Below are 13,445 nucleotides of genomic sequence, written 5' to 3'. Positions count from 1 at the left end.
CAACAGGAAATGGAAAAGTAAATGGTTCTCACGATGCTGCTTTCTTTCCGCTTCTCTTATTGACCCAGGTGTCTTACCCCGTTTCTCATGCTTTTTACATGACCTACCTCATCACTGAGACAAGCAATTTTTAGAAATGAATGCCGCAGATGTAAATTCACAAAACCTATATACTCACCTTCAAGTAATTCATGACACCAATATTTTTCATCCGGTCAGCAAAGGTATTGAAAGTCTCCACACTGCTTTTGGGATGATAATAAAGAATTTCACTTCCAAGCCTCCAAATAATCTGTCAAAACAGAAATTACTAACAAAACTGTAAAATCCTTGCCTTAACCAATATCTAAGAAAGCTATTTTTTTCTGATTACAGCGTTAAAAAACCACCTATAGTTCCTTTTTCTAGACACCACTACCGTCAACATTTTACTGTACTTTACCCAGTGAAACTAATATTATATCTTATGGGATAAAAATCTTTTCTGCTGATTAAGTGAAAATACCAGGTAACTATAATAGTAGTTAGTAGTCTAAAGAAGGTAAGCAGTTAAGATACATATTGAAATAACATTTTTAACTAGTATAGCAGGAAGAATATTAATGTCAGAAAACTTGGGTTCTATTAATATTGGCTTCTTCACTGCTCTCAGCCTCATCTTTATTATCTACCAAATGAGAGCTATGGACTAGATGTTTCTTGAGATCCTATCAAGTATCTACAACTATTGACTATATTTAGTCTATATTTAGAGCTCCAATTTAAGAATTTTCATCAGCTATGGACAAATTTTAATAAAAATATTTTCACCCTAGACCACCAAAACTTTGGTGACAGAACTTGGAGCTCTTCTTTTGCATGGTCTATTCTCTTACCCCAATTTAAAGTACTTCAGTAACAGTGACTTCAAAGTAAATTTAAGTGGATTTTAAATCAATTCTTTCTCTGAACATACATACTGATTGTTTTGTGTAATCGTAATACTCATCTTCCCAACTCAGAAAGACCAAGATTTCATTTATAGAACACCAAATTGCAGTATTTTGATGCTTAAAGAAAATGTGGAGATTATCCTATCACAGTGGTTCTTAAACCTTGTTGTATGTAAGAATTACCTGGGACACCACTTAAAAATAAATATTCTAGGGATTCAGACTTCAGTTCAGTAGAACTGGAGTGCAGCACAGGAATCTATATTTTAAACAAAAGCCCTATATGATTTAAACAGAGCCCAAACAAGTGTCTGGAAACCACTGATTTAATTCTTTCATTTTGTAAAACAAACTCTGGACCAAAAGAGACTGTAACTTGCCCAATGTTTTACAGATCTATATAACTTTAGTCCATTACTAAACTTTCAATCAATGGTTAAATTTTTTTCTTTAATATTTTTTGTCTCTATTAAATATCTAACTGATGCAATGGTTACTGTAATAGTAAAAGCTACTTGAGATATTCATGTGAAGTTATTTGTGGATAAACTGTCTTTTACAGAATAAATTTAACAATATATGCCAAGCACTGTTCTAGATCCTTGCCCTTGTGGAATTTACATTCTATTGTAGAGAGACTGACAATAACCAAGAAACACAATAATTAAATTGGCAAGTATTATGCGAAAAGAATGAAGCAGGATAAAGGGATCAGGAGTGCCAGCTGGAAAGTGAAGGGGGTTGGTGTGCAGTTGCAATTTTATTTTATTTATTTATTTATTTATTTATTTATTTTTGGCTGCGTTGGGTCTTCGTTCCTGCGCACAGGCTTTCTCTAGTTGCGGTGAGCGGTGGCTCTCTTCATTGTGGTGCGCAGGCTTCTCATTGCGGTGGCTTCTCTTGTTGCGGAGCACGGGCTCTAGGCACGCGAGTTTCAGTAGTCGTGGTTCGCGGGCTCTGGAGCACAGGCTCAGTAGTTGTGGCACATGGGCTTGCTCCACGGCATGTGGGATCTTCCCGGACCAGGACTCGAACCCGTGTCCCCAGCATTGGCAGGTGGATTCTTAACCACTGCACCACCAGGGAAGCCCCAGTTACAATTTTAAATAGTCAAGGTAGGGCCCACTGAAGGTATGACTTGAAGGAGGGTGACCATAGTGATATCTGAAGAAAGACCTTCCTAGGTAAAAGAAATAGCAAAGGCAAAGGCGATCAGGAAGGAGTATGGTTGTTCAAGGAAGAGCAAGGAGGCCAGTGAGGTTGGAGAAGGAAAAGCAAGTTGGACAGTAATAGGAGATGAGGTCAAAGGGGGAAAGGGAGTGGGCAGAGCACACAGAACTTGCAGGCAATCGGAAAGACTCTGGCTCTTACTCTGAGTGAAATGGGAAGACACTGTAGTGTTTTCAGTAGAGGAGTGACATGATTTGACTTATGTTTTAAAAGGACTATGCTGGGCTTCCCTGGTGGCGCAGTGGTTGAGAGTCCGCCTGCCGATGCAGGGGACACGGGTTCGTGCCCCGGTCCGGGAATATCCCACATGCCGCAGAGAGGCTGGGCCCATAAGCCATGGCCGCTGAGCCTGCGCGTCTGGAGCTTGTGCTCCGCAACGTCATGATTTGACTTATGTTTTAAAAGGACTATGCTGGGCTTCCCTGGTGGCGCAGTGGTTGAGAGTCCGCCTGCCGATGCAGGGGACACGGGTTCGTGCCCCGGTCCGGGAATATCCCACATGCCGCAGAGAGGCTGGGCCCATAAGCCATGGCCGCTGAGCCTGCGCGTCTGGAGCTTGTGCTCCGCAACGGGAGAGGCCACAACAGTGAGAAGCCCACGTACCACAAAAAAAAAAAAAAAAAAGGACTATGCTGCATCATTAATCATTAGGAAAATGCCAACCAAAGCTACAATGAGATACCACTTCACAACCACTAGGATGGCTAAAATCAAGAAGACAGACAATAATACGGTTGGCGATGATGTAGGGATGTTGGGACCCTCGTATATGGCTTGTGGGAACGTAAAATGGTGCAGTCACTCTGGAAAACAGTCTAGTGGTTCCTTAAGAGGTTACATGTATTTTATGCCCTAGCAATGCCACTCCTAGGTATACACCCAAGAGAAATTACAACAAACATCCGTACAAAAACTTGTACATCAAAAAAAAAATCTTGTACATAAATGTTCAAAGCAGCAGTATTCATAGTAACCAAAAGTGGAAACTACCCAAATGTCTAAAAACTGATGAATTGATACATAAAATGAGATAAAGCCATACACTGGAATATTATTTTGCAATAAAAAGAAATGATGTACTAATATGCTACAATATGGAAAGGCTTGAAAACATTATGTTCAGTGCAAGAATTCATTCACAAAAAGCCATATGCTATATGATTCCATTTATATGAAATGTCCAGAATAGAAAGTAGATAAGTGGTTGCCAGGGGCTGGGGGTTGGAAAGGAGCAACTACAAGTGGGTACAGGGTATCTTCTGGGCAAGACAAAAACTGTTCTAAATTTAGATTGCCGTAATGGTTGCACATCTCTGTGCAATTGAACTGAACTGTTCAATTTAAATGGGCAAGTTGTATGGTGTGTTAATATATCTCAATAAAACCAGTTTTTTTTTTTAAAAAAAGGATCAGTCTGGTTATGCTTAAAATAGACTGCGGGGGTGGGGGAGGGCAAGAAGTCATCTAAGTGAGGTGATAGGGACTTGAGGCCAGGCGCAGCAATGGAGGAGGTGAGAAGTACTCAGAATGCAGGGAGCGTGCTTTCAAAGTAGAGCTAACAGGGTTTTCTGATGGTTTGGATATGGGGTATAAAAGAAAAAACACCCCAGAGTTTGGCCCTCGCAATTAGATACATAAAGGAAATGTCATCTGAGATGAGGAAAATTCGGCTGGACAGGGAATATCAGAAGAGCTAGTTTAGATATGTTACTATGATATGACATACCATACTAGCTGATATTAGACATCAAGAGGTGACGTTGAGTAGACAGTTGGATACAGAAATCTGGACTTGAAGAGAGATGTCAGGACCCCAGATACACAATTGGGGATCGCCAGCATGCAGACTGAATGTAAGGCTATGAAACTGAATGAGATCATCAAGAGTGAGTTCAGATAACGATAACAACTAAGGGTTAGAGTTCGTGGGTAGTCCCACGTCAGAAAGCAAAGGAGAAGAGGAGCAATCAGAAAAGGAGACTGAGGAATGGCCAGTGAGGTAGGAGAAAAAACTGAGAGTATCACATCCTGGAAGCCAGACAAAGAAGCTATGTCACACAGGAGGGAATGATCTACTATGTTTAATATTGCTGACAGATCAAGTTAGATGAGCACTGAGAATCTGCCACCGGATTCAGCAACATGGAGATCACTGTTGACCTTAACAAAGCAACTTGGTAAAAATGGTGATGGCTGGTGGGTAGTCTAACTGGAAAGGGTTTGGAATGGATGGGTACACACAACTCTCTCAAGGAGTTTTGCTGAAAGGCAGAATGGAGAAATGGGGCACAGCCTGTGGAAGAAGTAGGGGTCAAGAGATGATGCTAAATGGGAGAAATAACAACACGTTTGCTTGAAGATGGGGAACGTCCTACAGAAAGGGGAAAATAAGGACACAGGGAAAGAATTATTTAAATGAATGAGTATTGGGGAATCTGAAAATTCAGATTTAAAACTATTTTTGTCTCCTTTAAAATGATAATAGGAAAAAGAAGTGTGCAAAAAAACGTCCTCATACGAACTCTCTACCCAAAACCACTTTTAGTAGCTTTTAGTAAAATCAATCAATAGCAAAAGCTATTCTGGGTGAAGTTCAAAAGGCAGAAAACTCCCAGGATTCTGTCCTATCTTCCAGCAGACTCAGACCTTACTTACCTCTGGTGCAATCTGTCTCTTGTTGCTATCTGAATCTTCCAAGATCTGAAAGTAACTGTGCATGTATTCTGCAGCTCGCTGCCACTGGTGCTTCAGCAGAGCTTCTTGGATAAGACTTAAACAAGCACTTGTTGTCTGAGCAAAATCCTTCTCCTGTTTTCCTCCAGTCGCTATCAGGGTTAAAGAGGAGAGTCTTGACCCACAGTGACCCCAAATCAACAATTCAAGAAACATTTCTGATAAGCATAGTTTTAACAAGTAGAGCAGTAGGTATTACTTAACCCAACCCATCCCCAATTCCAAAGCTGGTTCCATTTGAAACAAACTCTTCCACCCATTTTAACTAGTTTTAGCAAATGAAAAAAATGTCTAATTAGAAGATGTCAATTTGACATTCTCGGGCTACCGAGATCACCAGATCCTTCAAATCTGATTCAACTGTCCTTTCATCCTTGCACTAAACAATCTGGGAAGACTCTCTTAAAGAGGGCCCCAAAAGCACAGTCCCAAGTATTTAGAATGGGTAAAAATCATCAGGGTCATCCTAGGAAAGTATGGTCTTTTTTACCTACCTATGTTCTGAAAACACCAAGAGGTGCACTTTTATTTTTTAAGGACCGAGTTCCCAGTAACTCAATGATGTAAATGCAAATGAGATTATAATAACTGTAGACATTGGCATTTATATCTCTAAAGTATTGACAATCCTCTTGTTAAGAATATTTGTGCTTAGTTACAAGCCCGGTTATGAGTAACAGGTGGCATATTGCCACCTCTTCTCTTCCCACGCTACTAAAGACACGTACAGGCCAGCAGTCTTCCATTTGGGGTACCCTCACCCCTGGGAGTACACAGAGACTAATAAGTACCATGCAAAGATAGTTTTACAGCAATCAACTTGCAGATCTTCAACTTTCTCACATACTCTTTCCTAAAGTTGATCTCCTAGGAAACTGTGCCTATATACAAGGCTTCATGATCAAAATCATTATATTTTACCTTAAGGTGAAAATACAGGTGTTGAGTGTTGAGAAAGTGAACGACTCTAACACGTCCATTTGCAAGTCAGGTGATTTTTAATTCTTTGCTTATCAAAACTGTAGAACCTAATAATTTTTTATTTTAGATGACTATGTAATTTTTTCATAGATAATTCAGAAGGAATCCAAAGACCTGATACATTGCTATAATTAAACCCCATTCATTGCCAGCTAGTTACTTATGTGACTAAACTTTCTCAGAATTTCCACCAATTAAAACAAAATACGGTAGAATTGAAGCTAAATCTTTTCTCATTCTAGGAATACGTAATATTCATCCACAGATATAAGAACTGGAAAAAAGTGATAACCTTACCCATTTTATTGAGATAAATAAGCAATAAAAATTTACCTTTAATACTTAAAATTTAACAAAACTTGTAACACTACTTATGTTATTTTGATTAGGTGGGTACAAAAATCAATTACAATGATTTCTCAATCCAGAAGAGATTTTAATACTTAAAACCTTACAGGATATTAGCAAAAATTAATTAAATGTAGATACATACTTTATGGCAAGAATAAAAGTATAAAAGAAAAAGGAACAATATAAAATTTCCATCTATTAAAAGCTTTTTCATAAATACTAAATGGATGATAAAGGTATCACATCCCTATATTATTTAGATTCCACCAAATTATTTTTTAAGTCACATGATAATTTCATTTAAAAGTGCCAATATATGCCGAAAATTATGCCTTTTGCAACTCTCAAACTTATACAAGTTTTAGATGGCACCTTAAAACTGTGCAAGATAGTACCTAATTCTTCAGGGGAAAAAAAAGTAGAATACTATATCTCTCTTTTTTTTTTCCCTTAAATATTTATTTATTTGGCTGTACCGGGTCTTAGTAGTGGCATGCAGCATCTTCATTGCAGCACGCAGGATCTTCAGTTGCTGTGTGCCAGATCTTTTAGTTGCCGCATGCAGGATCTAATTCCCTGACCAGGGATCAAACCAGGGGCCCCTGCATTGGGAGCACAGAGTCTTAACGGCTGGACCACCAGGGAAGTCCCAAAGACTGTTTCTCTTGATCAGTGCTTTTCAAACTTTTTAAATGTACATACAAATCACCTGGGGATCCTGATGTAGTCTTAGTATCCCCAGGGAGCTTATTAGAAATGCAGAATACCATGTCCCACCCACCTCTCTGAATTAGAAGCTGCATTTAACAGGATCTACACCCAAACTCCCAGTATCAGCAGCAACACCAGGCAGCTAGGCCAAGAAAGTGACAAAATACCTCTTCCCTAAAACCTCGGTTATTCACCTAAAGGAAAACTGATCTCAGGCCGGACTCCCTTCTACCTCTCAAGTTTTCACAGCTCAAAATGGAAATCAACTTTAGACTAGGATACATAAATCCTTGGAAAATTCCCCTCCTGTCTTCCAACTGAGCCTAATTACCTCAGGAGTAGCTCTCATTTCACCCTTTGTGAGCAAAAGATAATCTTATTTGTTGCTGATAAACTTTAAGAATAACTGTCAAGGAAAATAAATTTGATGGAATGAGGTACAATAAAGAACCAGTGCCATCAACCTAATTTCTAATTTCCTTGAAATAACCTGGAAACTTGTCAGCCTGTCAACGAATATTTTTTGAGCACTACCATAGCCAAGCAGTATTCTAAGTGCTCAACATACAGCTTTATTCCAGATTGGTGCCCACCTTCAAAGTTTTTATTCTAGGGGACACACCCTTCAAAACGCCAAAAGAAATTTAAGAGAATAAAATATAAATAATTGTTAGGCAATTGTGTTTTCCTGTTATGGTTAATTACCACTACAATGTCAATACTACCTGCAACTATATTCTCATTGCAGACAGGAAGTATTTGGGGTTTAACAGGCTATCTGTAATATATAAAACATGTCTAAGCATGTAAATTCTGGTCTTAAACCTACTTGTTTGTGGACTGACTCAAGCTCACTATAGAACACTGGTGACAGACACATGTCCAGGTATGCCTTAAAACTAGCAGAAACTTTAGATTACTAGTTCCCTACAAGGGGTGTGGTAGCCCCTCTGAAGTACCATTCATTCAAACCTGGCTCAAACCATGTACATTAATTCAGCAAAAATAAAATGAGGAAAGAGGAAGTAAACTATTATTTTTCAACACTCACTATGCATGAGGCTCTATGCTAGGCACTTTACATATATTATCCCTTTTTTCAATATATGTATCTCAATGTAGGCTTTGAGATCAGATAGGCCTGGATTTGACTCCTGATACCAGCATTAAGAATTTTAACTTCTTCTGAAGTTCAGTTCCCTCATCTCTAAAATGCCTAGCACATAGATTTACTGAGGATTAATTTACTGAGATAATTAAATGAGATGGTATTTAGATTAAAAAATAAAGAAATAAGAGCTAAACTCTAGGAGCCAAGGAATCTCAGTCAAGGGGAAAGAAAGCCAGGCTAAGAAAGATATATTTGTGGGCAATTAGAAAAGTCCTGGTTCAAATGTATTCCCAGGACTACACGACCCAACATGCCAACATACAGACAACTGCTTCTTTTATATATTCTGATAAGGAATTTATTCCATAGAAAAACTTGTTTATTTCTACATTAGATGAAAATAGAAGAAAATATTCCTTTCTTAAAATCTATTATAGATCAATTCTATTAGGGCTTATTTCAATGCAATTCAACAGAAACTTCTGGTATGTACTCCTCAGTGGTAGAGATCATATCTTCTTCAACTACATATCCCCAATATTTAACCAATGCCAGGGATATAATAAATGCTCAGTAAGTATTACTGGGGGGGAAAAAAGTGTATCTATCGTAATACAGACTGTTATTAATTCAAAGGAAAAGAATTCTAAAAGAAAAAAAGAATCTATTTTTATTATTTCTTTTTTATTAACAGCCTAAAAAAAAATCCTCATACATTCTTATTTTGAAAGTTGAACCAGCTTGGTTATCCATTTTTGTATCCATATTGAATCTTATCATCTCCTTGCATTACAGCTGAAATGGTTATATGTTATTTTACTTACCTATGGTTTCTATATGCTTTTGGAGCCAAGGAAAACACATCCCTGTACCAGAGGGCGCACGCGGTTCCCCCTGTTCATCCTCTGTTGTGGGCCTTATCAATTCTTCACTGAAATCACTCATACCTATTCCAGACTGAGAATATCAGTTACTTTTTGTACATCTTAATCCACAGGCTTCTCAGTTATACAGAAAGACAGCCATCTTTTATCTAATAAATATCAATGATCAACAAAATTAATTGTACCTGGTAGTTCCTTTAAAGTAAGAAATGAATTTAATTATGTCAGCAGGAGCCAAAATCAATGACCCATTTAAAAAAAAAGACAACTGCAACTACTACTATATTCCAAGAAGATACAAAGATAGATAAGATACTAACTTTTTAAGTTAAAAAAAAGTCATCTAGGGGGAAGAAACATCAAAATAATGTATAATAAAACAATATGACAAATAATAACAGTAGTAGTTAACATTTATTGGGCCCTTTCTATACACCAGGGCTACAAGTATCTAATTTAATCCTTACAGAAATCCGGAGATAAGTGGTATTACTTTCTTCCATTTTCATGCTGAAAAAAACTGAAGGGCTCAGTGAAACTATGTAATCTGGCTCAGTGTCACAAAAAGGTGAGGACAATATTCTGGTAACTAGAACATCAAACACACTTGGCATGTACAGAGTTTGGCGGAAGGCAGATGGCGGGAAAAGAATCTACAAAAACAGCCTTGTGCCAAGCTGAGTTTGGAGTTAACCGTCCAGATGCTCAGGACCCCTCTCCCTCCTTCCACATATCCAATTGATTATTAGGTCCTGCTGGTACTACCTGCTAGTACTTCTATCTTCTCTCTGCTCCGCAACTCTACACCACTCCCCTGGCTCGGGACACCTTCAAACTGTGTCTGGATTGCTGCATTAGCTTTCTAACTATTTACCCTGCCTCAAATTTGGCTTCTCCACATCACAACCCGAATAAACCTTTCAAAATCAAATTCTGGGGCTTCCCTAGTGGCGGAGTGGTTGAGAGTCCGCCTGCCGATGCAGGGTACACGGGTTCGTGCCCCGGTCCGGGAAGATCCCACGTGCCGCGGAGCGGCTAGGCCCGTGAGTCATGGCCGCTGAGCCTGCGCGTCCGGAGCCTGTGCTCCGCAACGGGAGAGGCCACAACAGTGAGAGGCCTGCGTACCGCAAAAAAAAAAAAATCAAATTCTGTGGTTACGAGCACAGAATTTGAAATAACACTTGAGTTTGAACCCGACTCACACGTATTTTAAGGAGTCATTCCAGAAGAAGCTCTCCCTTCCCAAATTCTCAAAGCCTAAACTGGTGTCTTGCAGTTGTCACGGTAACCAAAGCTGCCCCACCCCTCCAGGCTCGCCCTCAGAACTCAAGGTTTCAGAGGATCAGGAGAAAATATGAGGAGAACACAGGTGAATCCTACTACAGCCATTCCCGTTCCACTGTGAACGCAGGCAATGAGGTGGAAGACAACCGCGGGACTTACCTGACTAAAGCCAGAGTTCTTCTGCGACACCAAACTCAGTCTCCAGACTACGGACGAGCGTGGGCAAACTCTCACGGAGTTAGCGGCTTGAGAGCGAAAGTGCAACACCTGACCCCGGCGTTCCGGCGGCGCGCAGGCGCAGCCCCGCCCCTAACCCCCGATTGGGCGCTGGAGGCGCCTCGACCCGGAAGTGACCCGGAAGTGGCCGTGTACAGCCTCCTTCCCATTGGATTGGATCCAGGTGTACATCTTAATCTGTCTGAGCGGAAAGAAGTGGGAGACTTTAATTGCAAATGAAGATTAATGCAACGTGAGGTCGGCTGGATGAGGGTAACAGTCCAAATAGCAGAATGTCACTTTGCCCGAGTAGTTCCCCGTACGACGACCTTCCAGTTACTGCTTGGCTTGCTGGCGCGAGCAGCGAGCCTCGGAGGCGCGGCTCGTGGCCCTAACAAGATAAATCTCTGCATAGCCTGTTAATTGCTTCCTTGAAATCTTTTTTCTTTTTCATTAAAGGTTTAGCTTTGAATTTAAATGACCCTGACTGCTTCCCCAAAATTTGGACGAAAATATCTTTTCCTTCTCAGCGGCAGTGGTTCTGTGCACTGGTCTGGAGTCACTTTTCATGAGGAACGTTGACGAACTTATGAAATAAGGGTTGAAAGTAAGATGGTTAAATGTGAAATGAGGGGAAATTGAGGGGTTCTAGGGAAGATGATCCTGGAAAAGCAGAGACTCGTTGGAACACAATATTTCCAAAATTTGGGGGTTCATCTGTGAAGGAAGAGTCAGACTTTTTTCGTAGCATCAGAGAACGGAACTAGGACTAAATAGTGAAAGTTAAAGAGAAGCAGCTTTAAAGTCATTACAAGAGTTTTGTTCATAACTAAGGCTGCACAAATAATGGCATGGGCTCCCACAGGAATCTTTTGAGTTTCCCCTGCCCTGAAAGTGAATCATTTGAGCAGAATCACAATACTGTACAGGTGATTAAAGGGTCTAGTGAGAGTTTGTACAGGGATTTCTTAAAATGCTGAAATACTTGATTATATGTTGTCTTCATAAATACTGTGCAGTAGCTATGGGCTTGTGAGAAAAATTCTCCTGCTGCTTTTTGTGTCATAAATCCTTGGTCTCACTTAAACCCCTGCTCTAACTCCACAGGCAAGGCTGATAAATGACAGTTGTGGTCCAAGAGGACACACAGAAAATAATATAGCCATACTTTTCTAGTATAAAGGTTTGGTCTGGCTACATTTCTTCCCTTGCTATGAAGTATAATTTCACCAAAGCCAAACTAGAATGGATTTTATCTGGCTAGAAATTCATGCTCCCACAAAAATGGGGAAGATTTTTCCGATTTACCTTAACATTATCAGACAACTGTAGACAACAGTAGACAAAAGACAGAAAGTTAAGAACTAACATTGATATCTTTCTGTGCTCTACCTACCTCTTTCATTTTCCATGGTACAATTCTGGTAGAAAATGTGTTGGAGAGAAGAGAGTAAAAAGAAAATGACTATACTACTGATAGCATTAAACAAGATTAAAGAAAAAGAAATGGCATGACAAAAATGCAAACATAAAACAAAGCAAAGCATACCAAAGACTTCTAGATTCCAGTCTAAGCGAAAACATGTTCTAAGGAACAAAAAGATGTTCTTACAATTGCATTGTGCCAAAGAGCAACTTAACATGATGAATTACTTTTTTTTTAAAACTACAAACTCTTATTTAGACAATATTATTCCCACAAACCTTTCAGTTATTCCCGTGAAGCTTTATCAGATTCCCTGCAATCTAATAGTTTCAGATACCAATTAGAAAGATTAGATTCACCTGAAAATTCTCTAGAACAGATACTTCGTAAATCTCATTAAAATGAACTTCACCAGGTTTTCTCACCTCTGACATGAGACAGTGTCAAGATTTCCAGTCCTAAGTGCTCCTCTATAAGGAAGAGACCTTGGCCCAAGACAACTAACAGCTCCTTGATCTTATTCCATAAAATTCATTCTAGCCATAAAAGAAAAATCATTTGTGTAGGTTTTTTGCTGACCTTTAGCTTACAATCTGCAGCAGGGGTCAACAAACTCTTTCTCTAAAGAGACAGGAAATATTTTAGACTCTGTAGGTGATACAGTCTCTCTATCACCACTACTATTTAACTCCTGTTGCCGCACAGAAGCAGTCATAGATAAATGTAAGTGAATGAGAATGTGTTCTAATAGAACTTTATTTACAGAAACAGGTGGCAGGCTGGATTTGGCCTATTGGCCATAGTTTGCCAACAGTTGCTCTAGAGTACCAAGTAATGTTTATGCTCACAACAGATTCGATTAGTATACATACATACATACCTAAAATTTTAAAGATACATGATCATATTAGTGATGATTGTTGTATCCAAAAGATATCTATACTAAAAATAATTACTGGTATCATCATACATCTCGATCATTATGGTAGTCACTGACTATATTGCTTCTCCTGGGTGCTTTAACATACAACTGGTAGCTGTTAATGCCGAGGAGTAACTCCATTCTATTGTGGAGAAACCTGGTTATAAGGGGTAAATGAGATCAGCCATCATGAAGATGATGTATATTTACTTAATTACAATATTTTTTTTACCGCCCCACCTCGCAGCTTGTGGGATCTTAGTTCCCCCACCAGGGATCAATCCCAGGCCACGGCAAGGAAATAACCAAGTCCTAACCGCTAGACCACCAGGGAATTCCCACTTAATGACAATTATTATCCAAATAACTCTACATACTGCATCTCAACCTATATTCTCCTAAGTTTTAATTGAGAACCTTGTTCTTTTGTTAAGAATAAAGGGGAAAAAATCCTCTACAGTCATTCCAAATAATTCAAAATATATCCATGATTTTACTATTAATACAAAGAAAAAAATACAATTAATTCAGGTGTAAATTTAAGATAAGATAGTGTGGAAGAGGGAACAAATGTGGGAATGTGGAAGTAGAACAATATAAGACCCCTCTCAGAGAAGAGAAAATTAAATTCAGACATGTAAGACATCTAGTAAGGTAGTATTTA

At 39.2% G+C, this 13,445-nt stretch overlaps 1 protein-coding gene across 2 annotated transcripts in view; it reads right to left on the bottom strand.

The window, feature by feature from the left end:
* The window catches only part of TAF1A (TATA-box binding protein associated factor, RNA polymerase I subunit A), a 34,403-nt gene extending 23,929 nt beyond the window's left edge, over window positions 1-10,474 (bottom strand). The window contains exons 1-4 of one of the 2 annotated variants that reach the window (XM_024750480.1): window positions 10,377-10,474; window positions 8,874-9,006; window positions 4,818-4,987; window positions 179-292 (exon numbers count right to left, since the gene is read on the bottom strand). In XM_024750480.1, coding sequence (XP_024606248.1) covers window positions 179-292; window positions 4,818-4,987; window positions 8,874-8,994 — 405 coding nt within the window. In that variant the 5' untranslated portion in view covers window positions 8,995-9,006; window positions 10,377-10,474. The remainder of the gene's footprint in view (window positions 1-178; window positions 293-4,817; window positions 4,988-8,873; window positions 9,007-10,376) is intronic. The other variant, XM_024750481.1, reaches the window with a different exon arrangement.
* Between the last annotated feature and the right edge of the window lie 2,971 nt (window positions 10,475-13,445).

The sequence above is a fragment of the Neophocaena asiaeorientalis genome, unplaced genomic scaffold (genome assembly GCF_003031525.2).
Source record: "Neophocaena asiaeorientalis asiaeorientalis breed wild unplaced genomic scaffold, Neophocaena_asiaeorientalis_V1.1 scaffold430, whole genome shotgun sequence".
In the NCBI taxonomy this organism is placed as follows: Eukaryota; Metazoa; Chordata; class Mammalia; order Artiodactyla; family Phocoenidae; genus Neophocaena; species Neophocaena asiaeorientalis.
The sequence above is the reverse complement of the archived record's forward strand: the minus strand, read 5'-3'. Positions and strand labels throughout refer to the sequence as shown.